The sequence below is a fragment of the Acinonyx jubatus genome, chromosome A3 (genome assembly GCF_027475565.1).
Source record: "Acinonyx jubatus isolate Ajub_Pintada_27869175 chromosome A3, VMU_Ajub_asm_v1.0, whole genome shotgun sequence".
Classification (NCBI taxonomy): domain Eukaryota; kingdom Metazoa; phylum Chordata; class Mammalia; order Carnivora; family Felidae; genus Acinonyx; species Acinonyx jubatus.
The window spans coordinates 21278042-21302964 of record NC_069388.1 but is presented as its reverse complement, the minus strand read 5'-3'; the positions used below and the strand labels follow the sequence as shown (position 1 = coordinate 21302964).

The window sequence follows — 24923 nt, the reverse complement described above, 5'->3', positions numbered from 1 at the left end:
AGGCTGATCAGTGACCGAACTGTCCCGAATACAGAGGAGCAGCGGCCTCGGAGAAAAGGTTGGTGAGTGGGGAGTCGCAGGACCCCGAGTTTGAATCCCAGCTCTGCCACGTCCTGGCTCTGAGACCTCGGACAAATGAGCTGACCTCTCTAAACTCCGGTTTTCTCATCTGTAAAATGGAAATAACACTTCCCTCTTGGGGTTGTTATAACACTAAGCATAAAGTATGTAAAGCACCTTGCTGAATTTGGAGGAACCGTGGCCCCTGCTTGGTGCTCCTAGCTTCCTTTGCAGTTCTTGTCAACTTTTAAGCTAGTCGGGCAGTCCTTTTCCTGAGGGCATCCCCCTTGCCATCTGTCCCAGAAGGAGTCCCCCTGCCAGACCAAAGTTGGCACTGTCATCTACGTCATTTGAGGGGAAGCTGGAGTAGACGTTTTGCTGATGGAGACCGAGTAAGCTGCTGGGCGCGAGGGGGGGCAGCCTGCTCGCGGCCGGTGGGAAACTTGGCCTGCTTCCCACCAGATTATCTGTTATCAGCATCGAAGAGGGTGTGAAATTGATTAGCACCGACGGAGAGTAATTGCTGCAGCCACTCTGCCCCGGCATTCACCGAGCTTCTGTGTGCCACGGGCACCGGGGCCCCTGCCATTCCCTGACAGACCTCTGTCTCCTTGATGCCAAGGCCGTTTTGCTGGGCACTGGCAAACATTCCAAGGCCATTAGTGCCCAGCAGCCTCGGCGCTGCGCAGAGAGACAGGGCAGGGTGGGGGGCGAAGGATGCATGCGTGAGCAGCGCTCTCTGCCAGCACTCCGGCTCCATCCTGGCAGATGCAGCCGCTTCGCAGGTGGACGGTGGCTCGGAACAAAACGACCTCCTTTTCACCTCTCCCGCATGCAGTCTTCTCTCTTAAGTCATGAGCAATTTGCTGCCTCACCCCACCCCGTCTCCATTAAACTTGGATGTCCTACACCCGTTGGGAACTCAGCAAATATTTGTTGACTCGAATTGAATGCTTATTTCTCAGGCATTTGATGACATTGACCGTTAGATCAGTAATGAATAAATATCTCACACACTTCGCCAAGTCTGCAACAAAAAAGACCTTAGATAACAGGGTCAGGTATTGACCCAGATACTGGGGGTCAGGTATTGACATTTTTAGTGTCTCAGAGCCCCCTTCTTCACTGCAAACTTCAGACTTCCTTGGGCACAGTGCAAATGGCCGTGGTTTGCAGTTGACCCAGATTCACTGGAGAGAATCCAGTTGTTGGGCAAATACTTCTCAGACGCCTGCTCTGTGCGAAGCACTGGGCTAGCCGCCGGCAGGGGTGAGAGTCAGAGATGCCGGTGGAAGAAGGGGCCCCAGGGGCGGCGCTGCTGGCGAGGGTCGGAGGCCCCCGGGGAGCGGGGAGCAGTCGGCTGCGCCTAGGGGCACCCTCAGCTGTTGCGGGCATGAGGCAAGACTTGAGCCGCACTTGAAAAGATGGGAGACGTGTCAGGCATATCCAACTAAAGAGGAACAGGAGCAGCGGAGGGGCAGTGGGAAGCCAGTGGGGGGTGAGTGGTAAGCTAAACCACAGGAGCCCAGGATGAGAAGGGGGAGCATGGGCTTTAGAGCCCGACTTCTTTCTTGTTTCTGACTGGACAAACAGCTTAAGTTCCCTGCCTTATTTTCTTCCTTGGTGCTGTTTTCTTTTCAAGGTGTGTGTCCCAACCTGTGTACTTAGGGGAATTACAAAAGGAGCGATCTGGCGAAAGCTGAAAGCTGATTCACAGGGTTTGGCACATAGCCCGTGGCCAGACAATCTTCCGTTGTCTCTTTAAGGCCTGTTTGCATCCCCATCGCCCCTACGTGCACTCACATTTTCCGACTCTCCTAGCGCGGCGAGATTTTGCATGATCGGGGTGCTCCCCATTTTGTTAAGGTCCTCTCCTGCCACTGTGCACTCCTTCCTGCCCCACAGCCTTTGCATTTGCTTCTCCCCTCCGTCCTGGTTCTTCTCGTGTGGTGTTTCCCTCCACCTTCAGGTCTCAGCCTGAAGGTTACCTCCTCAGACAGGTTTTCAGTGATCACCGTATGTAAGCAGCACCCCCATCCCCGGTGCCTCTTCACAGCCTGTCATAAGTTATTTGTTTACTGTGTCTCTGGTGTTGTAGTCTCTCTCGTTCAGCATATTCTCAGGACTTACATAGTGACCGACATGCAGTAAACGAAGAACCGTTGCTCCTGAGATGCAATTAACATTTGTCCTTGGGTATGAAGGAAAATTGAGGGTCCTAGGTTTTTTCTACATTATTCCGTAACTCTCATTTTCTTTTTCTTGACTCTCATTTTTAACCCTAATTTTTCTTTGCTCTATAATTAGCCCCATCATCCTGGGTGGTTCAGTCAGTTGAGTGTCCGACTTTGGCTCAAGTTATGATCTCACGGTTCGTGAGTTCGAGCCTCATGTCAGGCTTTCTGGTGCCAGCCCAGAGCCCACTTGAGATGATCTGTCCCCCTCTCTCGCTGCCCCTCCCCTATTTGGATGCTCGCTTGCTTTCTCTCTCCCTCCCTCTCTCTCTCTCTCTCTCTCTCTCTCTCTCTCTCTCTGTCTCTCTCTCAAAAATACATAAACGGTTATAATTGGTCCCATCATCAAACTTATCTGAGGACATCCGTGTAGATTCTGTGGCCTACTGTGGCAGAGTTCAACAAGGTAAAATACTCCTACCTAAGAGTCTACAGGACAACCTGGTAATTGCACACAAATTCAGTTCGAATCGCATTCCTGCAGTGATTTGTGACTGTCAAAGACTTCCACGTCGGGCACAGTGACACGCTGCTTCCATGTTTTGTTCTGCGACTGATTCCAGGGCCACAGTGTATCTGGACTTGCCCTCGGGGCTCCTGGTTACAAGATTTGACCTGAACTTTTAAAGGGCATGCGGTTCTTAGACTCTTCTGGTGAGCAGCAGTTAGTTCTCCATGATCTGTAAATATTCAGGATGCTTGTCTCAGCAGATTTCACCTGACTCCCCCAACAACACAAAGCCCAGAAAATACCGAGATCCCTGGTGTTGGAAAGTTGTCTTGACTTCTCGTTGGTTCCTTCTGGCTTCTGTTGGTTAAATGTACAGAGACGCCTGGCTCCTGACTGTCAGAAGTGAGACATAATTATATAGGTACTGGCAGGGATTTTAAAAGAGGGAGGAGAGCCTTGGAGAGAGGTTTCCCTTTTTTAGTTCCTGGGAAAATTATACTCAGCAGGTTTATTCAATAAAGTGTTCTCACCACATACTTTGCACTGTAATGACTTACAAATTGCATGCTAATTTTGCCACAGTTAAATCATTCTAGGCTTTATCCTGGAAAGAGAAAGATGGACTCCTTGTGATGAAACAGTATCCACAGGACTTGATGTCTGAAACAGACTTGGGCTATTTCTTTAGCATTTGAAACTCATTTAAGGTTTTGTACAGAAGTGGGTAGAGCACAGGAATGCATGCGTGGGGTACGTGGTCCTAGAGCACTGGGTAAGGATATAGACAGGATAAGTCGGAGACCGCCATTGATTCTTATGCTAACTGTGCTGCAAGCTTCCGGGACATCCTTAAAAAAGGAGAATCTTGCTAAGAGTTCCTCTCGGCTGTTGTTTAAACCAGTTCCCAAAACTTTCTCCATGAATGTTCGGTCCATGAATTTGCCAGAACACAGCCGACGGTAGAAGCCCGTGATGGTGGGGGAGGCCGTGTCCTGGTGCTTTTTCCTGTCGCTTAGACACCCACAGACTTAGCCATATGCCTGCTCATCCTCTGTGGCCCCCTGCCTGCCCCCTTCCCAATCAGTCCGCCTTTCTCCCTACCCCCGGAAAGGAAGTCAGAGGGGCTCAGTTCTGGTCCTGTGCCCCTGCCACTTGCCTCGCGGTGTGGGCTTGCGCACTCTGGCTTTTCTCATCTTCCCTGACCCCCGGTTTCAGTGGGATTGTGGGCTCCCCCCTGCCATCCTCACAGGCTTGATGCGGGCCTGGTAAGATCAGAGCCATGCGCTGGTGACTCCCCAAGTGTCTGCAGACTCTCACAGCCACTCGCACAGGACATCACCTGTAGGCTTTGTGGCTCAGTGAGTCCAGAGCCCAGTCTGTGGCCCTAACTGTGTGTCATCCGCCCCCCGCCCCCCGCCGTGCCGGGGCCACTCACCAGTTTAACCAGGTCGAAACCTGGGCATCATCCTCTTCCTCCTTTCTCTCGTCCTCCTCCCACCGCGCATCCATCTGGTATAGTTTTACCTCCACCCTCTGTCCAGGCTCTTCGTGCTCCCCTGTCCTCACCACCGCTACTCACACTCGGACAGCCAGCATCTTTTCCTCCCGTGTTAGTGCCGCACCCTCCTCACCAACCAGTCTCCCTGCAGAGATCCGTCCTCTCCGATTCATTCCCTGCACAGTAACCAGAGATTTTCCTAAAATTACAGCACATTACGACACTCCTCCACCCAGACCCAGGACACGCTGGCTCTGCATTACCTGCAGGCTGTGCTCTAAACTCCTCCCGGGCCCTGCCTGCCGCCCAGCTGCAGCCCTCCCTCACCGCCCTTCCCCTTGGGATGTGCAAACGCCGTTCTGTACCGCTTGCGCCTGCGCAACCTTTGCTTCCTCCAGCCTTCTGCTGTTTGCCCAGAATTCCTCTCCATGCCATCTTCCTCACATCCCTTCCCTGCAACGGGCTTATTGCTCCGTATCCTTAAGAGCTTTGGCAGAAAAGCCAGTCCGTAAATGCAGGTTGAATGTGTCCTGTGTGCCAAGCATGCTGCTCAGAGTTGCTGAGCCGGTTCCTGCAGAAAGCCTCCCCTGCCCTCCTGGCCCCACCGGGGCCCCCAGGGCCCTCAGGGCCCCCTGTGCGCTCCAGCCTGCACCACACAGACCCACATCTGGCCTCTGCTTCAGTTTCCTCATCAGGAAAAGGAGGGGAATAATCATACGTATCTTGAAGGGTTGCAGGGAAGATGAAATAAACTAATACGTATAAATCACTTAGAATAGTTTCTGGCACGAGGAAGTACGCCGTAAGTGGTAGCTGTTATTGTAAGTGTTTTTTGGCCTGTATACTCGTCACTGTCTCCCTCTAAAGTTAAGTCTTCACAAGCAGGGGCCCATCTTACTTTCTCAGCACCCCCAACAGGATTGTTCTTCTCTGGCCTTGTGTTCTTGTATCTGCTATCAGGGAAGCTCTCAGGTTCTCTCAAGGCTGGCTTAAATGTTGTCAAAATTCCAATGAGCGATCATGAGTATTTTTGTTTTGTTTTGCTTTTTCAGTACATTTAGAAATTGAAGGCACACCAGTCATGGAGGCATCATGGTAATGTGGAAGGAACATGAATCCTGAGGTCATATGGCCCAAGGTTAAATCTCAGCTTAGCCACAAGTGAACTCTGTTTTTTGGGAAATGACTTGCCCTGTGCATGTTTTAAGTTTCATGGCACTTTTACCAGAGGGTCACTTTGAAGATTAACGAGATTGTTTGTAGAAACCAGTCCTATGCTTATATGCTGGGCTGGCCTAACACATAGTCTGTTTCTCCTGTGTGGGCAAAGCTCTGGCCTGAGATCCTTGGATTCTTGTCAGAGCTGGTGTCAGTTAGTTATGTGTTCTCAAAAAAAAAAAAAAATCCCTTCTATTAATTCTCCAGCCTCGGTTTCCCTGGCTAAAAATGACTGGCAATGTCTAGGTTCCTCCTGTAAAGCCTGCCCTTTTTTAGAAGCTCTTAGAAGGGGGTTTTATTTGCCACTGTTTGTGCACAACCCCCCTCCCCCCACCACATGTCTCCACTTACCTGTCTCTCCCATGGCTTAAACTCTCCCCCTTGCTTTTTAAGAAAAAAAGAAATGGGACTTTTCTAAATGGTGGGGCAGTTCTTGCCCACGACTACAGACAGTAACTGTGACCCGTCGGGGCTCTGAGTCACGTCCCCTCTTATTAAGGCAAGAGGGATTCTTATTGGCTTCGTAGCAGCTTCTTTTATGACTGTCTCCTTCCATCAGTGAGGGGCAGCTCGCTGCCTGTCAGGGGCAGATTAGAAATGGCATCCACATGCTCATTTGGAGGCTTGCGACTTGCCTGCTGAGAGAGAGTGAGGCGCGCGGAAAGGTGGTGATTTGGTAGTGCTCCTGACGACAGATTACCATTTAAAGTGAGGATGTGGCTGGGGGAGGGGAGGGACAACGCGCAGGCCTGCAGAAATGACACCTTGACACCACACGTACCACCTCCTTGTGTATCTTTGGAGACGAATCTGTTTATTTTAGCAGCCCCCAAACAGGCTTATGCTGCTGTGAATTGCAATCTGTTCTACTTAATGCGCCATTCACTGAATTACCATCTAAGTTTTTATTCTAGCCCTCTCTCATGGAATGAACCACACAAAACCTTTCAGAGTGTATTTTTTTTCCCCCCAACTCCCCCAAACTGCATGTGGAATTTGCCGGCCAACTATAAATTCTTCCTGCCCCCCTGCCCCTGTCCTCTTTTTTAAAAAAATTTCTTCAATTTACAAGGAAAAACAGGCCCAGGAAACCAGATGACCTTATATTTAATGCTGCTGGTTTGCATTAGTCCCTAGATAAGGCATCAAGAAAAAAAAATCTATCTATTTGTTCGTATGCTGATACTGGAAAAGGTCTATAAAACAAAGACTTTTTCCTTCTTTGAGCTATGAAAGTAATCACAGGCTTGGAGCCAAACTTCCGTGGGTTTTATCCTGTCTCCAACTCCTACTCGGCCATGAGCTTTGTGGCGTTAGGAGATATATCACTTCCTTAAGCCTCTGTTTCCTGTCTGAAAGGTGGACATAGTCAAAGTTCCTGCCTCCTGGGGTGCTTGCTTTTGAGGAAAAGATAAGAAATCCATGGAGTGCTTAGCCCAGTGCCTCGCACACAGTGAGGCCTCTGGAAATATTGCTATTGTCGTTACCCATTTGTTGCCTCCCGTCTCCATCACCAGAGGGATGAGACAAATAGAAAAAGGTCTTGGATGAGGAAATCACCTTCCACCAGAGTCTTTAACCGAAACTCAGTGACAGTCATTTGACATCTGTCTCCATTTTTCCATCTGTGAAATCTGAAAATGATATTTGAAATGTGCGTGCCCAACACAGGGCACAAACGGCAAGTGAGGTTAATGAAGATACCCTGCTTTCAAAGGTAAAAAGCGCTTATGTGGATGTTGAGTTGTCATTGCTTCACAAAGAAGACAATCACCTTCTCTCTCCTCAGAGGTGAGAGTTGAATGAATGAATTTGTGAAAGACTTCCTTTAAATTTTAACTTAACTCTCCTGCCTCATTTCAGATACAGTTTAAAGTACCGATAGATTTGCACTCTGACAAATTTTTTTTGAGACAGAGACAGTGCACGCAGGGGAGGGACAGAGAAAGAGGGGGAGAGAGAGAGAGAGAGAGAGAGAGAGAGAGAGAGAGAGAGAGAGAATCCTAAACAGGCTCCACAATGTAGGTGGGGAACCCAACGTGGGACTCAAACTCATAGATCAAACCATGAATGACCTGGGCCAAAATCAAGAGTCGGATGCTTCACTGATTGAGCCACCCAGGTGCCCCTGAAAATTTTTAAAGTAAGATATGTTTACTGAAGGAAGTTAGTGGGTTTGGGGGATTTCTCTTTAATCCCTGTTAGTCATATTGCCATTTGAAGAGCACTCGATTTACGTGTCCAGATTGTTTTAGGATGGCCTATCTAATGGAACAGCAGATCCGGGGCTTGTCTCTTTGTTGCAGGGAAGTTTAATTTATTGTGAGAGGATCAGCTGATCGTCAGTGCCGACCATTGTGTCCGTCAAGGTGACAGTTCATGTCTCCTGCTTGAGGCGTTTCTGACCTGACCGTGGCTCTTCTGTCTGGGAGCACGTTAGTCAGTAGCTTCAGTCTGTCCGTATATATACCCAGATACAAGCAGAAATCCATCACATCTGGTTGTGGAGGTGGCTCACTGCTAGATTTGCCACACGTTATCTAAGCTAAAAGGAACCTTCTAGAGCACCAGATGAGGGCAGCCAGAAGAAGGCCCGCTGCCTCTCCCCGTCCAGCAGTCAGCACAGACATAGACAACTGATCTCAGTGCTCTTGCCCCACAAGCTCCAGTTGGCCTCACAGCCCTTTTCCATGTAGTACTTGAGAGCCATTGCAGTGAGCTAGAGGGGACGCTCTGAAGAAAACCTGTTTCCCTCCCTGATCCAGTGCAGGCTTCTTGTTTCCAGGCAAAGATACTGAGACACGAAAAGTTAGATGACTTGTGTAAGGACGCTGGTAAGTTAGTGTTAGTGGGATCCGATCTTTTTTGTATAGTGCTCTGTCCTGCTTTGGCCGAGGAACGTGTTTGTAGAATTTATACATCACAATTCAGAGAAGTCCCAGTGTCTAATTAAATGCTTCTTATAATGTCAGAGTGTCTCTTAAAAGGGAAAGAAGGCAAGAGAGCTTGGGTATCTTTTTTTAGAATGAGGTATTTGTGGCCTGTTGTACCCATGTACTAAGTTTAGCACCCATGTGCTAAGGACTCGGAGCTGCAGGTTTAATCTCTGCAGGGGCCAGCTAGCTTCACCCTCTTCTTTATCTGCTTGGCTTTGAAGCATGTCTTACTGGTCATTTGGGCGTAAGTCATTCCCTCCCTACCGCCAGGCAGTGAAGCAAGTGTGCTACTTGTGTGCCCACAAGTACATACCCATCAGAGTGTTCTAAATCAGACTCCTTCAGTTCTTCCGGAACCTTCTGTGAGGGAAATAATAGGGTGGAGAGAAGCTCGTGATGATGGCTTTTTTCATTCCTCGAATGTTTATATTACTTTCACATTACTTCGGAGACTGAATCCTAGCCAAATGGTCACAAGCTGTGTCACACGGGCAGCCGTTTTAGAGTCTCAGACACCCTGAGAGTCGTTCAGAGGTTAGTTCTACGTCCTTATCTCCACATCAGTTTTTTATCTTGTGTTTTGGAATCCCAGAAAAGGAGCCAGAAATTCAGTAATCCATTGATAATTAAGGTGATCTATGATCCTACTTCTGAAGACAGACCAAAACTTAAGAAGATGTTCCTAAAAGAACTGTAGCCACACTTTCTTAGTTTCCATCAGAATGATACATAATCATCCTCCTCCCTTTATTTCCCTTTAAACACAGAGTACACGTTTGTGTTCAACTTCCCTGAATCCATTCAGCAGTAAATATTCCTGCCACAGAGTTGTAACAGGCTAGATAAGGTGCTATCCTGACAACAGTCATCTTCTCTGCTGGCTGGTTTCTATGATGCTTCTAAAACTGTCAAGCCAGAGACTTCGTCTTAGAAGCCAATCTCTGTTTCATCTTTGTGCATGTTCAACGCAGCGATGGCGATGCCTTTCTTGGAGATGAGCTAAAGTCGTATCTCAGATCTACATTTGAAATTTTCACTTTCAAATCATCTGGCCGTATATCTAAAAGTAGAATGTTGAATTGAACGTTGTCAGAGTCTTGAAGTTCTAAGGAAAGACGAAAAAATGGGGTTTGGCATTGCTCTCTTGGGTCCGTCCTTTCTGGATGACAGTATTTAGAGAAACGGGAAGGTACAGTATGTACCTGCCTTAACTGGTTAAAAGAAGATCAGATTGTGGGGAAGAGTATGAAAAAGGGGAAAGCACCAGGGCTCTTCAGACCTAAATGAAGAAACCTCATTTTGCTGAGTTCCATTCTTGAGCCTTTCTACCACTCTTACCTAGCATCTTCCTTTGTTCTCTCTGACAACTCAGAAATCTGTACCCACACAAACATGGTCGTATGAAAAGAACACCTACTTGGGTCTGAATCCCGGTTCTGCCCCCCACTAGCCTTGGGGAGGCTGCTCTGCCAAGTCCATTTACTGATCTAAAATAAGGGTAGTGAGCCCTGCCTTCCGACATTTGTGAGAAGCAAAGGAATTTAAAAGCACTTAGACCTCTGTCTGACACATAACAAGCCCTCGGTAAGCACTTGCTGCTCGCCCTAGGTGGATAGATGGTGGCTGCACTGGTTTTTATTCAGACTGCCTCACACGATGCCTCGTGTATAGCAATCAATCAAAAACAATACCATCTGCCGATAGCTAGGATCTAATAAGCAAAAAAACACACTCCCTTACTCCTTTCTAACCTTTCTTTTAGTGATACGGATACTCCACTGTTGCTCTGCCTCATGCTTGCCAGGTTGACTTTTCTAGGCCTCGATCCATGCTATTACTCAACCTGCTTAGAATATCCTTTCCAGCGTGTCAGGCACCTTCAGAATCCACCTCAAGTGGACATCTCCTTCGAAGTCTTTTGACCCCCCCAGACGTGGCGTGTCCTTCTCCTGGGTTCCCAAGGCACTTGGTACAATTTGAGAGGTCCGTGATAATAGTCGTTACTGCATTTTTAAAAATTAATAATTTGTTCATATTTGTCAACATCATGAAGCCGTAATCTCCTTGATTATGTAGACCGTTTTATTTATCTTTGCCACCCACCCCCAGCACACCATACGATACCTGGCCCATGAGTTGGTGTTCAGGAAATCCTGATCAGGTAGATGAATGAAATGTGTTCCACTCCCAGTTTCCATGTTTGCAAACCTCTAGAAGTTTCGTCACCTCTTCTCTCCTCTCCTCCCCTCCATCTGATCTCCTCCTCACATAGGCCACTGATACTCTGGCTTCCCAGCCGTGTGTTCTGCTTGCCTCTCGGGGCTCTAAGCCAGCGTGTCCATCATACAGGTGTTGCACAGTCTCGTTACATTTTCCTGCACAGTGTGGCCTGCAGCCCATTGTGTCCCACCTCTCTGGCCAGCATTCAGGCCTCCCACCAGCTGGCCCTCCAAGGTCCCGGCCCTCACCACTCCCTGATGTTTCCCTGTTTCCCTATCCACAAGAATCTTAGCACACACAGCTCATTAAACAGCACTGAACTTTTACCTGCATTTCTTTCGATCCTGACAGATGCTTTCTAAGAGCCTTCTGTGCCCAAAGTGCCATGCAAGGTGCTTTCTAGGATACAAAGAAGAGTAAAACTCACCTCTTGCTTTCAAGGCGCCTACACAGGAAAGAGGCGCCCATCTGAAAAACTGTTCAAGGCAGGTCACGGGAGGTGCCATAAAAGAGGTATAAATCCAAGTCTTAGGGGTTTGACAGACTGAAAAATGCTAGTATCTAGTTGGAAAACTTTTCAAGCTGGAAAAAGTTTTCAAAGATGCCAAGAAAACTTTTGAAAGGAATATCACGTTTTAGACTTTGAATATATTATGATAGTGTTTGAGTGGTGGGGAAAGTACCAACATTACAAGCAGAGATGAAGAAGCCAGAAAGTGGAGGGCAGGCCAGTCTGTGCTATGCATGCAGAGGAGAGTGGGGGGGCTGGCGAGCAGAGAGCATGAACAGCGTAAGGCCTCAGATCCCCGGAAGGCCGTCATCCTTAGGCCTTCATTCTGCTGTCCCTCCCGTGAACCTTGAAACCTTACCCAGAAGTCACTTCTCCCCAGACTCCCTCCCATCTTAACCAACCCTGATAGGCACCTGCCACTTGTAATTGTTTGTAACTTGAGCGTGCAACATATGCCTTTGCTTTCTGGTCATTTCCTGTGCCTCTGTGACCTCCCCAGACAGCCTACTTGTCCGTGACCAAGAAGACCAGGGCCTCCCCTTTACCTCCGTTTTTACTCTTCTTCTGCCTAATGCTTAGAATGGCATCCTTGCCACTGGGCGCTTAGCTGGGCTGGGATCTGAACGCTTGGCATTATGTTAATCATTTCTACCTCAGAGGTGATTCAGACAGGATTCCTGTCCCCAGGGAGTCCATATTCTAGTAACCGGTAATTATGTAATTATGAGCAACCTACTTAACCTCTGTGTGCCTTGGATTCTAATTTGTACAATGGGATTAATAATCCCTTCCCTGCTCTCTTTAAATTTGGTAGTAAGGACCATATATATAATAACACTTTAAACTCTACAGCATTACAGAAATGTAAAGTATTAGCAGCAAATGCTTTTTGCATGAGTGGAAGTCAGGAGTAATTTTGCTTCCTGTGCCCCCAGCTGCTGAACACTTAGGCGTTCTGGAGCAGGAAGTTATGATTATGAGTAAATGAGAAACTAAAGAGACCCTTCTATTTTTAAACTCCTTGGACATCAGTCCAGTGCTCCATGACTACCTCGTGAACATTAACACTATTACCAGATTACCGAGGAATTTGCTACTAAATGAAGCTAGGAATTAGTGGTGGTGATTTGCCAGACAGCATAGCCCTCCTTTGCCTCAGACAGAGGCCTTTAGGAGGGAGATGAAAAGTAGCCTTGTGTTGCTACAGGCCGGCCCCTTGGGCAAATAAAGGAGTGCATTATCTGCGTCTAAATAGTCTCTGAAGGATCTTGTTGGAGATTGATAACCAAGTGGTAAGTCCTTCAAGTTTGGGAGAGTGGAAAGCGGGGTCCCAAGGGCTTCTGTCAGTGACAGGAGCCTGAGTTGTCAGAGGGAACTATGGCCATAAAACTACTGACGGAATTAAGAAATGGATTGTTGTCATCAAAAGCATGTATCAAGCACCTGTCTTCTCAAACCAGTCTGCCAGTCGCGCAGAATGAGTCCCTCACCCAGTTCTTACTCCTGAGAGCTGACAGCCCAAAACAGAGATGTCTTTTCCCTTTCATTCACCGCGTGGATGTTTACTGAGCGGGGACATGAAGACAGAATTCAGTCCCTGCTTTCCCAGAGTTCATGGTCCACCCTCATGAGACGGAGGGAGCTGCAGGTGGGAGTTATCAACAGAGGGAGGTGATGGTGCAAATGAGTGTGAGCATGATGTGTGAGAAGAGGTCGTGTCAGGGAGAGGCGTGTTGAGGTACTCTCGGGAACTCGGAGAGGAGCAGTGGCTAGCCTCGAATAATCAGGAAAGGCTTTGTGGTAGAGGGCGCGTAAGACAGTGCTGGCTTCAGAGATAGCCAGGAATCCCAGGGAAGGAAGACGGCAAAGGCCCTGAGGTGGGGAGAGGAACTCTGTGGGCAGAGGTGTTAATAATCCACCAGTTGGGGGGGTTAGGGGCGGTGGTGATGAAAATGTCCCACAGCAATTGTGATGGTTGCACAGCTCTGAATATACTAAAAGCCAGCAGATTGTACACTTTAAATGGGCAGATTGTATGGGTTGTGCGTTGTATCTCAATAAAGCTGTTCAAAAAAGAGAAAAAAAATATCCACTGGAGAGGAATAGATTTGGGGACAGCGAATCTGCTAGGTCTGGGGTTGCCGCGGGTGAGGAAAGAGACTCCTGTCACTCGTTGGGACTTGGCCTGGGGGAGTGCCCACTCGTGAGCGGAGCGGAAGGGGCGGCAGCGTTTGGCTACTGGCGCGGCGTGAGGGACGTGCACGTGAGGGTGGCTGTGACATCAGTGTCACCAGGGTAGCAAGACGGAGTTGTGGAGAAAGGGCCTCTCCTCCCGAGTTTCACCTGACTGGGAAGGGAAAGAGAGTTCTGTACATCTTCTGGGGGTGATTTGCAGAGGCCGGAACCACAAAGGAAAGAATGAGTGGAAGCAGATACACAGCTGAGATTTGTGTCCCCGTCAGCTTGTTTGTTTGTTTGTTTTTAAGGTTGAATATGTGGATGAGATCATTTTGGCCTTGACTCATTGCACAGAAAATACTGGGCTTTAACCTGACCCCCTGGGTCTCCAGTCCATTAAAAATGAAGACATAAGAAGGGTACTTTAGGATATAGTGGGGGAGGAGGAGGAGACACATCCGAGGCAGAATGGTCTGTTGTTGCCGTTGTTCTTTTGTATGTTACAAGCCTGCCGTCTATCCCTGTTCACCGTCCGGCTTTTATTCCCAAATGCTCATTCATTTCCAGGACATGGTCCGGCGTGGGGAGATCATAGACAACGACACGGAGGACGAGTTCTACCTCCGGCGCTTGGACGCGGGGCTCTTTGTCCTTCAGCACATCTGCTACATCATGGCGGAGATCTGCAACGCCAGTGTGCCCCAGGTAGGAGGGCCTGCCGTGCCCGGGCCTGGCTGAGCCTGCCTCCCTCCTGGCCCCCTCCCGGGGCAGAGACTCCAAGAAAGAAGCCGATTCACTCTCCTTGGCTCCCTGTACTCCCGGGGGCGGGGCGGGGGGGCCCTCTTCTTCAGGGGTGGGCGTGAGGTGCGAACTTGCTACACGATGTATGCCGGGGTCTGCAGGGACAAACGGTGCTTTTCCTTTCTCTCCCCTCTCTTCCCCTTCCTCATAGATTCGCCAGAGGGTTCACCAGATCCTGAACATGCGAGGGAGCTCCATCAAGATCGTCAGGCACATCATCAAGGGTGAGTTGGGTGCTGCTTGTGTCTGGGGCTCTGGGAGAACTAGGTGATGCTTACTTCTTGAGTCTCTGTCGTTACCCCTGGATTTTGGTGCACAGCATTCTCGGCACTGCAGGCTTAGGTGTGCCGTCGTGTTCCCCATGTGTCCAGGTCGTCTTTGTCAGGATACCGAAGACTAGCCTGCGCGTTCTGTACCTCTGACCCTTCACTTCCAGGATTTAAAAGACGCTTCACAAATCAGAGACAGCAGTGCTTAGAAACATTTGTTAAAAATTAAAAAGAAATAAGACAAAACACGAAACAAAAACTCCCACTTCCAAACTGTGTGCCGTGGAAGGAAATTGCTTTCTTGGGAGAAAGAAAACAAGGAAGTAACAGGAAATACCCGGAATTAGGCAAGACAGAAGGATGTGAGGCTTAGGTACTGTGGGGGAGCAGAAAGAGCATAGCTGCCTTCCAGCCTTGGCTCTGCCTTCCCCAGCTGTGCGAATGTGACTTAGAAGAAATTTTGCAAAGGCTCAGGAGATACGACGTGACCGCGTCCGGTCTAGCGCTCGGCTCTCAGATAGTGCTCCTGTCAGGTGAGCGTCCCTCCTTCCCTCACCTACCCCAGGGAGTCAGTGCCTCCGATGCTCTTCCATCTTTGGGACCTCGCTCAGCTGGAGTGGCTCCCCAGGCCTCCTTTGCTGGGCAGGTTCCCAATCACAAGGGTACCTGAACTGGACTCGGGTGCAGCCGCGCCCGCCAGCCACTTAGCCCCGACTTACACACATGGCAGTAGAGGCCCGTATCAGGCTTCGAGGAACTGATAATGACAGAGTTCAGGGAGAGCCCGGATGGGCTGGTAGCTGCGGGCAGATTTTTACTTTCCCTCTCCGGCCCTCGTTCTGCCCATTTCCAAGGTGACGGATTAGGCTAGATTTACTCAAGGGTGTTGCCTGTGGTGGCCTATAACTCCCATTACAGGTGGGAGATGAAAGGTGAGGATAAATGGTACATGTAATAAAGTGAAGAGAAGTTAGGAGCCATGGTCTCTGGGATCTGGTTCCCGGAACTGAATCCTGGCTCTCTTCCTTACTGTGTTACCTCAGGTGAGATACCCAGTTGCTCTGTGACCTCATAGGATGGGTGAGAAGATTAAAAAAGATGATAGATTGAAAATGTCTGACCCTCAGTAAGTCCTCTGTAAATGTCAGCTATTATGAGTATTATGAAATACGGTGATGATAATTGTCATCGTCATTATTATAAGTGAGGCCTGGCTCAAGTCCTACGGAAGTCTTGTGAAAGTGGCATCGAGCTGGGTCTTGGAGGCTGAGACGAGGACGACTCAGATGTGGGAGCTGGAAACCCCATGTTTAGCCCAGCCGCCCCATGGGGCCATCGTGTCTACTTTGCAGGTGGAGAATTTGAGGTATTGGAATCTATTGTTTTCTCTCCCAGAGAAAGAGGAAAAGCCGCTCATGAACCGAGCCCAGCATCCTGCCTTCCACAGTGGCATCCCGGGTGCTCCTTCTCAGTGTCTCGTTCGCATGAATTACTGCTCAGCATGTCCCGCCGCCTCCTCCCTAAGGTGTAGCTGTGGTGATTTGCAGCTCCAGCTTTTAAATGGCATTTACTTTTAACGCCCACTTGTTCAATTAGAACTTTTTATTGCTCTCTGCTCTCCTCTCTTACGCTTAGGCTCCTCCCTGCACCTCCATCCCTGTAATCAAAACAGGGATCTTCTGAGGAAGAAAAGGTGTTTTTAACGGGTACTGACACGTAGTAGGTGGGTGTTTTTCTTTGTGAAACCCTAACACGTATACCTGAGGTTATCCGGAGAGGCCAGCCTCGCGAGCCAGCCTCTGCCTCCCCGGGATCCAAGTCCAGCCCCCCCGATGCCTCGTGTATGCACAGGGTGCCGAGTGGAGTTTCGCTGATTGAGCGGCCTGCACAGATGCCACTTTCACTTCCGCCACCCTTGGTCCTCTCCTCTGTTGCTTTCTTCCGCCACAGCCCCAGGCCAGCCCTCAGTCCTCCCTCCGTGGCCTAGCCCCGCTGGGGGGGGGGGGGGGGGCAAATTTGGCTGCCTCCCCACGCCATCTTGAATCCGCGCCGTCCTCTCCATCTGTTCCTTCCCATCAGAGCACCCAGTTTATTTCCTCCCTAGCCCTTATCACAGTCTGTAATTGTTTTTATTTATGTCTTTGTTTACTCGCTTCGTGTGTCTCATACGTTAAAATGGAAGCTCTGTGACGTAGGGACATTGTCTGGCCCGTTCACCCGTGTCTCCTCAGCACCCAGAGCAATGTGGGGCACGTGAACCCAGTGAATATTTTACATACAATCGAATTCAGCCCTACCCCGGGGCACATTTCATTTGGCTAATGTTTGCCGACACTTTCCTCAAGGCTAAGCACGGTGCTAGATACTCTGCTGCCGTGTCACAGAGCACCTGCCCTCATGGAGTTTATAGTCTTCGAGGGAACGTAGACGCATAGGTGACCAGCCATAATTCAAGCCGAATGAAACACACGCTCCAACAGCTACTCGGCTGGCACTGCTGGGTGCCGGGCTCTGTGTTCAGGACTAGAGGTGCAAAGAATCAGCAAGGGCTGCATCTTTGAGGTGTTCACAGTCTGGTGGGGAGAGCTACGCGAAACTAATTATAACGTGGTAAGTGCTAGTTGAAGTTGCGAACGGTGTGCTAACGGGGTGGTAAGGAGCAGTACTGGAGTCCCAGGCCTTACTGTGGAATCCCACAGGAGGGACAGGCTCCTCCCCAGGACTGGGACTGTGTCCTAGAGGGAAAGGCACATCCCAGGCAGAGAAAGCAGAGGCCCAGGGGTAAGACAGGACATCGGTGGCTTGTGTAAGGAATATAGAGGGGATACTTAGGGCGCCCCTGCCCGGGTCAAAGAGGCTCTCACAGGACACTGACCACTTGAGAAAACCAAATCCCTGTTCTCTCCAGATGGAAGGTTAAGAGTAAAGGATTCTTGACCCCAGTTCCACCTGCGTGCCCCCGCCCTGGCTCGCTCCCTCTTCGGGAAGCCCTCCGGCCTGTGGTGTTGGGTGTTAGACCTGAGCCCTGTGGCCTGCCTCCCCGTAGAGCACCCAGGGTAGTGTTGAGGTCGGAAAGGGGTCAGGCTACCACGGGGAGTGGCGGCTAGGCTCTGCTCAAGCCCTCCCTCAAAGGCCTTCACTCCCTCCCCCTTCTTCCTCCACCCTTCACTCCATCAAAAAGCATGAAAAAAACAAAGCCTCGTAGAGAAAACCAGCTCATCAGTCTGTCCTCTTTGATTTTAATTTTGTTTTTCAGTTTGGGTTGCTTCCTTTTTTTTAACATACTAATTAGATGCAAGCTTTTTCTTTGATTTTATGGCCTACATATTTCCTAAGTTTTGCTGGCAGGATGACAGCTGATGTATCCCTTGAGGTCTCAGGAAAACGCTGATGAGGCAAGCCCAGCAGGGGACTTCTCCCCTTGTATCTCAGTCCCTTTCTCATGATTTTCCTCCCTCCTTTTCTATTGGGGGTGCCAAGAGAGCTGGGAATAATTGATGGCTCATTAAAGTCCCTCTTTCTGCAGACTGCTTACTCGGCGCTCCCAAAGTCCAGCCTTGCCTGGAGCTGGCAGCGGTTCCGGGCCCGAGGACTGTGGTGCCCACATAGGAGATGATGGTCTCCTTGCTGAAGAAGGGCAGGCCACACCACGTACTCTGCCTGGGCGGTGACAGTCTTCCTGCCTTTCGCCTTGTGCCTGGCCCGTGACCAGTGCAGAGCAGGGGCTCAGTTAATGCTTCCTGGGGGCACACGCTGAGGTAGTGCTTCTGGCTTCTTTGTGCTGTTCCAGAAATCCAGGACCACAGTAGGTAGAGCGGTTGCCCCCAAGCACGTCCTCTGTACTCCTGTGTGCCAGGCTTTTCGTGTATCTTCTCTGGTTCTCACAACTGTCCTAGGAAGCAGGATTACAATCTCCATTTTACAGATAAGAAAACCAAGGCTTACGGAGGTTAAGGGACATTACCCGAGTCGCTAGTGATGTTGGAGACTGGATCGAAACTCAGAACTGTACACAGTCGGTCTTCCATTTGGCAGAAAGAAAACCTCTAACGTTGTGGATTGCCTGATGCAGTCTTACCATCTTTTAAAAAGAAAATTTAGGGCGGCTGCCTTTATAGAGCACCTGCTTGGCGTCATAGGGCACTGGGTGGGCTCCTGAGATGAATGAGACCCTTAGTAGGGCCTTTCCCCAGGGGCACACAGTCCTATCACAGGTGAAGAAACTAATCACTACACAAAGCAGAATGAAGTCCATGCTAAGACAGAGTGTGAATCACGAAGGCACAGTTAATGCTGCTGCACCTTAAAAGGAGCCTAAAGATCCAGAGAGGCTGCACAGAGAGGCACTTTTTTTTTTTTTTTTTTTTTTTTTTTTTTGGTGGTAGTGGTAAAGTATTGGTCAGATTTACCATTGCGACCATCACCACCGTCTGTCCACAGAATTAATTTCCATCTTGCAAAACTGAAACTCTGTACACCCTCACTCCCCATACTCTCCTCCCCCCAGTCCCTGGCAGCTACCCTTGTACTTTATGTCCCTATGAAGCTGACTGGCCAAGAAGGTGGCTTGTGGAAGCACGTGAAGGCCCTCTGTGGGCAGATGTGGGTGTCCATCATCGCACAGGCATCTCCTTGGATGCGGCCTAGGAACCGTAACCCGGAAGTACCTTTTAGTATAAATACTTGTGCCAAGGGTTACCGTGGAAGCTGCGGGCCAAGTCGCTTCAGTGTCATAGTCACTGATGAAAGTTGCCGGAGGACCACGTGGCTGCTGGGCTGCTGTGCCGGGGAGAGCTCAGAGGATTCCTGACTCAAAAACTCTTTCATTGGTGGCAGAAAGACGGAGCCCAAGACTTCAAAATGCTTTCAGAAATTGGCTCCTGGCCCTTTGATTTGCTTTTGTTCTTTATGGCTTGAAATCTCCTCTAGAAGCTCCTAAACATGTATTTCCATTTGATTTGGGGCTCTCGGTAGCCTAAGCGTTGTCTGCGATTTTGAAACTGCAGAAGCTGGCAGGATTTCTCTTTTGATGACATGTGGGTGTGTGTGTGACTTGTACCAGGTCATGGCTACTATGACCACTAGGGCATTTGGAGTCAGGAGAGAATCCTGGAGAGAGGCCTGCATTTAACCTTCGGCAGCTACTTACTTTCTCCAAGCCACAGTCCTTCGTCTGTGAGATGGAGATAACCTTCTGTGTGGATCAGGAGAGGTACCGGACGCGCAGTGCGGACGTGGGGCTGGCACATAGTACGTGCTTGATAAACGTTAGCTACCTTTACTGTTGCCATCAGTGTGTGAGCCCTTCCAGCGATAAATAGATCTGAGACACACAGACCGGCATGGTTCTGTCTGTGTAACTTTGGGTAAGTTAGTAGATAATACGTTTGAGCCTGTTTCCTCTCTGTGAAAAACAAACCTGAAGTGACTATTGTCCCTCGGGAAGGCTGAAGTTGAACTACAGTCAGGTGCCTGGGACAGAGTACGTGCTCAGCAAATGGAGGCTCCTTCCTTCCAACTTCCTTGGCCTGATCCTTTGACCTGGAGCTCGCAGCAGCCTGGACTCGAGGGCAGGCAGGAAAGCCGGTGGACCAGCACCCAGACCAGACTCCTCAGGGCCTGGTGGCGGGGGGCACTTTTCCAACCAGATGACCCTGTTCACATGATAAGCAAAGGATATGCTTCTTTCTCCTTTAAATGGGTTTCATTTTAATGAAACCCCTGATGTCCCGTTGCTGCAGATAAGTGTTCTTCTCCTAGGGAAGTGTGGCATCAGACCTTCCAAGTTCATCGTTGTCATTAAGGAAGGTATTAGACATGGAGTTTCCTTTCCCAGGTCCTCGTCTGTGGTGATGTCTGTGTCTTCCAGAGTTTTCAGTGTGAAAATATTCTGGGTATCCTTCTTCCCTACCCTTCCCTCTTCCTCCTGCATTTTTTAAAAGATGAGCAGTTAAAGCTTAGGGTTCAGGGGTCTGAACCAGGCTTGTGAGCGCGGCCCAGGTCCCTGTCCTGAAGACACTTATCCCCATCCGCCAGCCCAGGCCCCTCCCTCTCCCTCTTAACATAAACAGAACAGCTTGTATTCCATGTCTGAAGAGTAAACCTGCTGTCTGAAGTTTGCTTTAATATTTATGTGTTCAGCACTGCTGCCTGTTTTTGAGCTCCATCAAAGCCTTTATTATAAGAACATTTGAAAATGCTGGGGAAGTGGAGAATGGAGTTGATGTGTGCACCCTCTTTCTCACTCTCCCCAGCCGACTCACCCTCTTCTCTCCCATTCTCCCACCACTCATAGTTCCCCCTCCATCTAGCATCTTTTTCCCGTACTCACTCTACCCCTCTTAGACACACACACACACACACACACACACATACACACACACGCACGCAAAGAGAACTCTTCCCCAAGACCTCTGGGAGGAATGTGTTCAATATTTATAAACTGCTGCGGCAGCTATAATAACCAGAGGTAGCTGGCACCACCCAGATTTGCTCCAAATAGGATTCTCCTCTGGAAACAAAGAAGGAGTAGGGATAAGGGGCAGAGGGCGCAGGGCACAGCTGGTGCCGGCTGCCAGTGGCAGTGGAGGAACATGAGGGCCTCGGCAGACCTGGCTCCGGGCCTGGCTCCGTGGCTGGCTTGCTGTGGGACCCTGGCTGGTCACCTGCCCTTCAGAGTTGTCCTACATTTCTGAGAGCTCTGCAGTTCTGACATTCTGACCCGCTCCACATCTGGGGCCAGTGAGGCCCTTTCCCACAGGACGTGGCGTCTAGAGACGTACCCTTAGGAGGACTTTGTAGCCAGAAGCCCTGTGGGGCTGGACTGCTTTGGAGTACTCACAGAGCAGTGTTTCCCCCAGAGGATGGGGAGCAGCAGGGTGGGATGTTGCTCAGGTAAGAGGATGCCACTTTGGGAACTGGCTCCCCCCAGCTCTTTTAGGTGCCTTTTTCACACACGTTTTGGGTTGAATTTCAGCTTCCCTGCTGTCCCGGACTTGGGGCGGTTGCCCCAGTTCTCTAACACGCCTCAGTTTCCTTGTCTGCAAACAGAGATGGCTTCCATCCCTGTGGGATGGCCGCAAAGATCAGGCGAGCCGCCGGACGTCCTTGCCCGGCACATGCTGTGTGGGAGACACACTGCACCTGCACTGTTCACAGCCCGTTTCTAGGGAACAGCTACTCCGGTGGTTTCGTCCTTCCCCACAGAGAGTGATGGGAGGCCGGCCGTCTGAGGGGTGCTCTGTGCGCTGCGGTGGCTTGTGCTTTCCAAGGCCTGTATCAGCAAGGGCGCTGATACAGACTGGTTTCCTTTACCGTGTGGGTCTCTAGAAAGAGATTAGGTCCCTACAGGGAAGCTGGCTTGACTTGGAAAATCACTGCCCCAAAGGGTCAGACTGTTTCTCCACTTCCCTCCCTCCTGGGTCTGAGAATACATTAGGAGAGCAAAGTGTTGGTTCAATCCATTAAGACTCCTGCTTCCAGACCATGCCTCTGGGGGTATTAAATGCTGCAATGGTCACTTCTGTCTCTCCTGGGGCAGCGACTAGATCATTCACACGTGAGTAAGAGATAGCATTTATGTAAAGCCCCGTAGCTGTCTCCGCAGCCCAGATCCTGCTCTCCCGTCACCCCAGCCCTCTCTTTAAGAGGCCTTAATAGAAGGCATCACAACCATTTGCTAGTGGAGGTGATGGATGCATCTAACGGAAGAGGATGATTTCCAGGGGGAGACACACAGCTGGCACATGTCTGAATCCCAAATCCCGTTTTCCGGCACATGTCCAAAGTAATAAAGAGGAAGGAGGAAAAATGAAGAAGTGGGGGGAGCAGGGGAGGGGTTGCACACTCTCTTGTCTCTCCCCAGCCTTTGTCTGATTTGGATCAGCAGATGTTTTATTATGTAAACGCTTCTTGCCCAGAGTTGTCTATTCTACCTGAAACTGCCCGGCCTGGGGAGCAGGGAGCGGGGCAGGGATGCAGACCGTCACCCTGATCCACCTGCTCCGAGAGCCGCTTTACCGCACCACACGGACGGCAGACTCTGCTGGGCGTTCAGCTAAAAGTAAGGCACACACACGCCTCTGCCTTCCTGGAACTCCCCACCTAGAGGGAGAGGAGAGCAAGTGCAGGGTGGTCCAGAAGTCAGGCCTGTGATGGGGACCCTGGCCTGAGGACAGGAGCCGGAGGAAGAGATGACCGGGCAGGCTTCGCAGAGAAGATGCCTCTTCAGATGGGCCTGCAGGGGTGCGTGGGGTTCCACGTGTGACATTGCTGGCTAGAGCCAAGGAGGCTCGGGGAAGGAACGAGCGTGCCTCGAATTTCGGTTATTTGCCAAGTACCTTCCCTACATTTTCAGAGGACACCCCCAAGGTCACTTAGGATGGTGCGCCAGAGACGGGTCCAAACCCAGCCCACCACGTCACACCCCCTCCCCGCCGTGGGTCTGCGGGCAAGAAGAGTGCTGTCCTCCCTTCCTCCACATTCTGTGTCCCTGCTCCTGGACCCGGGTCACTACAGGAAGCCCATCCATGCCCCGCGCCCCAGTCCCTAAGTTCTACATCTTTTCTGCCTCGTAGCCCCCCTCCTCCTAAAACCAGGGTGAGTGTGTAATTTGAGGGGATACTTTTGAACACGAAATAGAGAGCTGGGGTGACGGGTAAGTCGGTCACGTGGTGACCTGCCCTGACGCTCTGATTGTGTTCTCCGGACATCTGTCCTCACTGTCATCCTTGTATCCTCCTCCTTCTTGGAGTATTTTCCTTGCCTTCCCGCTCTGACTGAAACCCACCTCTCCCAGGGGTGGGCCCTCTCTGGCACTGGCTGTTTTCTCCCACCAGAGGCGTGGGAGGCACACCTCGAGGTCCTTCTTTGTCCCACCAGCCCATTTACCTGAAACCCCCGGCTGTTTGAGCTCATGTCCGGGGACTGTACCTTGACCCCCCCCCCCCCCATCGGTGCAGCGCCTGCTCCCCTCATCCTTCACTACTCTGTCATACCTCTTGGTGATGTGGCACCCCGCTTCCAGCCTGTCTGTGAGTCCTGCTGGATCACCTTCAGAATGCATGTAAAATCGGAAGACTTCTCACCCCCTCTGTGACCTTCTTGGTCCCAGCCACCATCAAATCACATCTCCCCTTCTGCCCTTGTGCCCTTCGGGGCATCTCCCACACAGCAGTTGGAGTGAGCCGTCACTCCTTTGCTTACAGCCCTCCCACAGCCCTGGTCACGGGGGGAAGGCCGGAGTCCTTGCAGCGGCCCCCAAGGCCCTGTGGCCTGTGCCTGCCCCTTCCTGTCCCCGGTGCCGAGCTCCAGCCACAGGGACCTCCACACTCACTCCCCACCGGGCCGGGTGAGCTCCCTGCTCGGAGCCTCTTTGCCGCTCGCTCCCAGACGTGCCCACGTGAATTTGTTTCAGGTCTCCGATCAAATCTCCGTGAGGCCTTCTGACAGCCACCCTGTGTCGCTTACTTGTGGGCTGTTTCCCCCACTAGAGAGCAGAGATCTTCGTGTATTTTGATCATTACTTTATCCCCATTGCCTCAAATCGTGGTTCTCAGACTTGTGTGCGTTATCATTACCTGGACAGCTTGTTCAGACGGACTCTGCTGGGGCTATGAAGTAGGTCTCGGTTGGCCCCCAGATCTGCGTTTCTGACAAGTTCCTCCATGGTGCTGCCGCTTGGTCAGGGCCCACGCTCTGACAAACGCTGGCCACGCAGGCGTGCGCTGCCTGTGCACTGAGTGACCACGTGAGTGAGTAAAGGGTGTGGCCGGGGAGGACTGGGAGTCGGCAAAGGTGACTTGGGTTCACTCATCACCTCGAACGCAAGACCGATGAGTTTGGCCAAGGTGCCCCTTTGGCGGCCGTTAGAGGCATTAGAACAGCACGTGCCTCGGCAGGAGCCGGGATCTAGGGAGGGGTGCGGAGGGGCCCAGCCACGACGGAGCGCACCCCTCGGATCCATGCCTAACGCCGCCTTTGTCTCCCCAGAGTACGCGGAGAACATCGGGGACGGCCGGAGCCCGGAGTTCCGGGAGAACGAGCAAAAGCGCATCCTGGGCTTGCTGGAGAACTTCTAGAGACCCCTCGGCCCCATGGGGGCAGCATGGACTCTCTCTGGGCCTCCCTCCCAGAAAGTTTTTACACAGCTCAATGTGACTTTTGGACGAATTAAAGCTAGTTTTGGTAGCCCTGGCTGGCATTTTTTGTAGCAGAGCGGTATGCCGGTGCCGTTCACCCGGCACTTTCCAGCAGCCGTCATGGGACACAGCTGAGGAAGGTTAGTGGTTGGCCTCACTCTGCCAGTGAGGGGACTGAGGCTCGGAGAGCAGATCAGGGATAAAGCGGGTCAGCATAAAGCGACTGCGTGGCCGCCGTGAGGCCGCCAGCCTGAAGCTGGGGGGGGGGGGGGGGGGGGGCGTGGACCGACCGGGGACCGCTGTGGGGCTGCTGACCCTGACACGAAGAGTGACGGGTAATGCCAGGCACGTGGCTCGTGCAGAAGCGCCCGTGGGGAGGCTTCCGGGGCACAGTGGGGCCAGCCTCGG

General features: G+C 50.9%; 1 protein-coding gene across 3 annotated transcripts in view; it reads left to right on the top strand.

The window, feature by feature from the left end:
* CTNNBL1 (catenin beta like 1) overlaps window positions 1-24564 on the top strand; it is a 160224-nt gene extending 135660 nt beyond the window's left edge. For 2 of the 3 annotated variants that reach the window (XM_053199983.1, XM_053199981.1), the window contains exons 14-16: window positions 13874-14011; window positions 14259-14331; window positions 24367-24564. In XM_053199983.1, the coding sequence (XP_053055958.1) occupies window positions 13874-14011; window positions 14259-14331; window positions 24367-24455 (300 nt within the window). In that variant the 3' untranslated portion in view covers window positions 24456-24564. Of the gene's footprint in view, window positions 1-13873; window positions 14012-14258; window positions 14332-17902; window positions 22202-24366 lie in introns of those variants that run through there. The other variant, XM_053199982.1, reaches the window with a different exon arrangement.
* The last annotated feature ends 359 nt before the right edge of the window (window positions 24565-24923 follow it).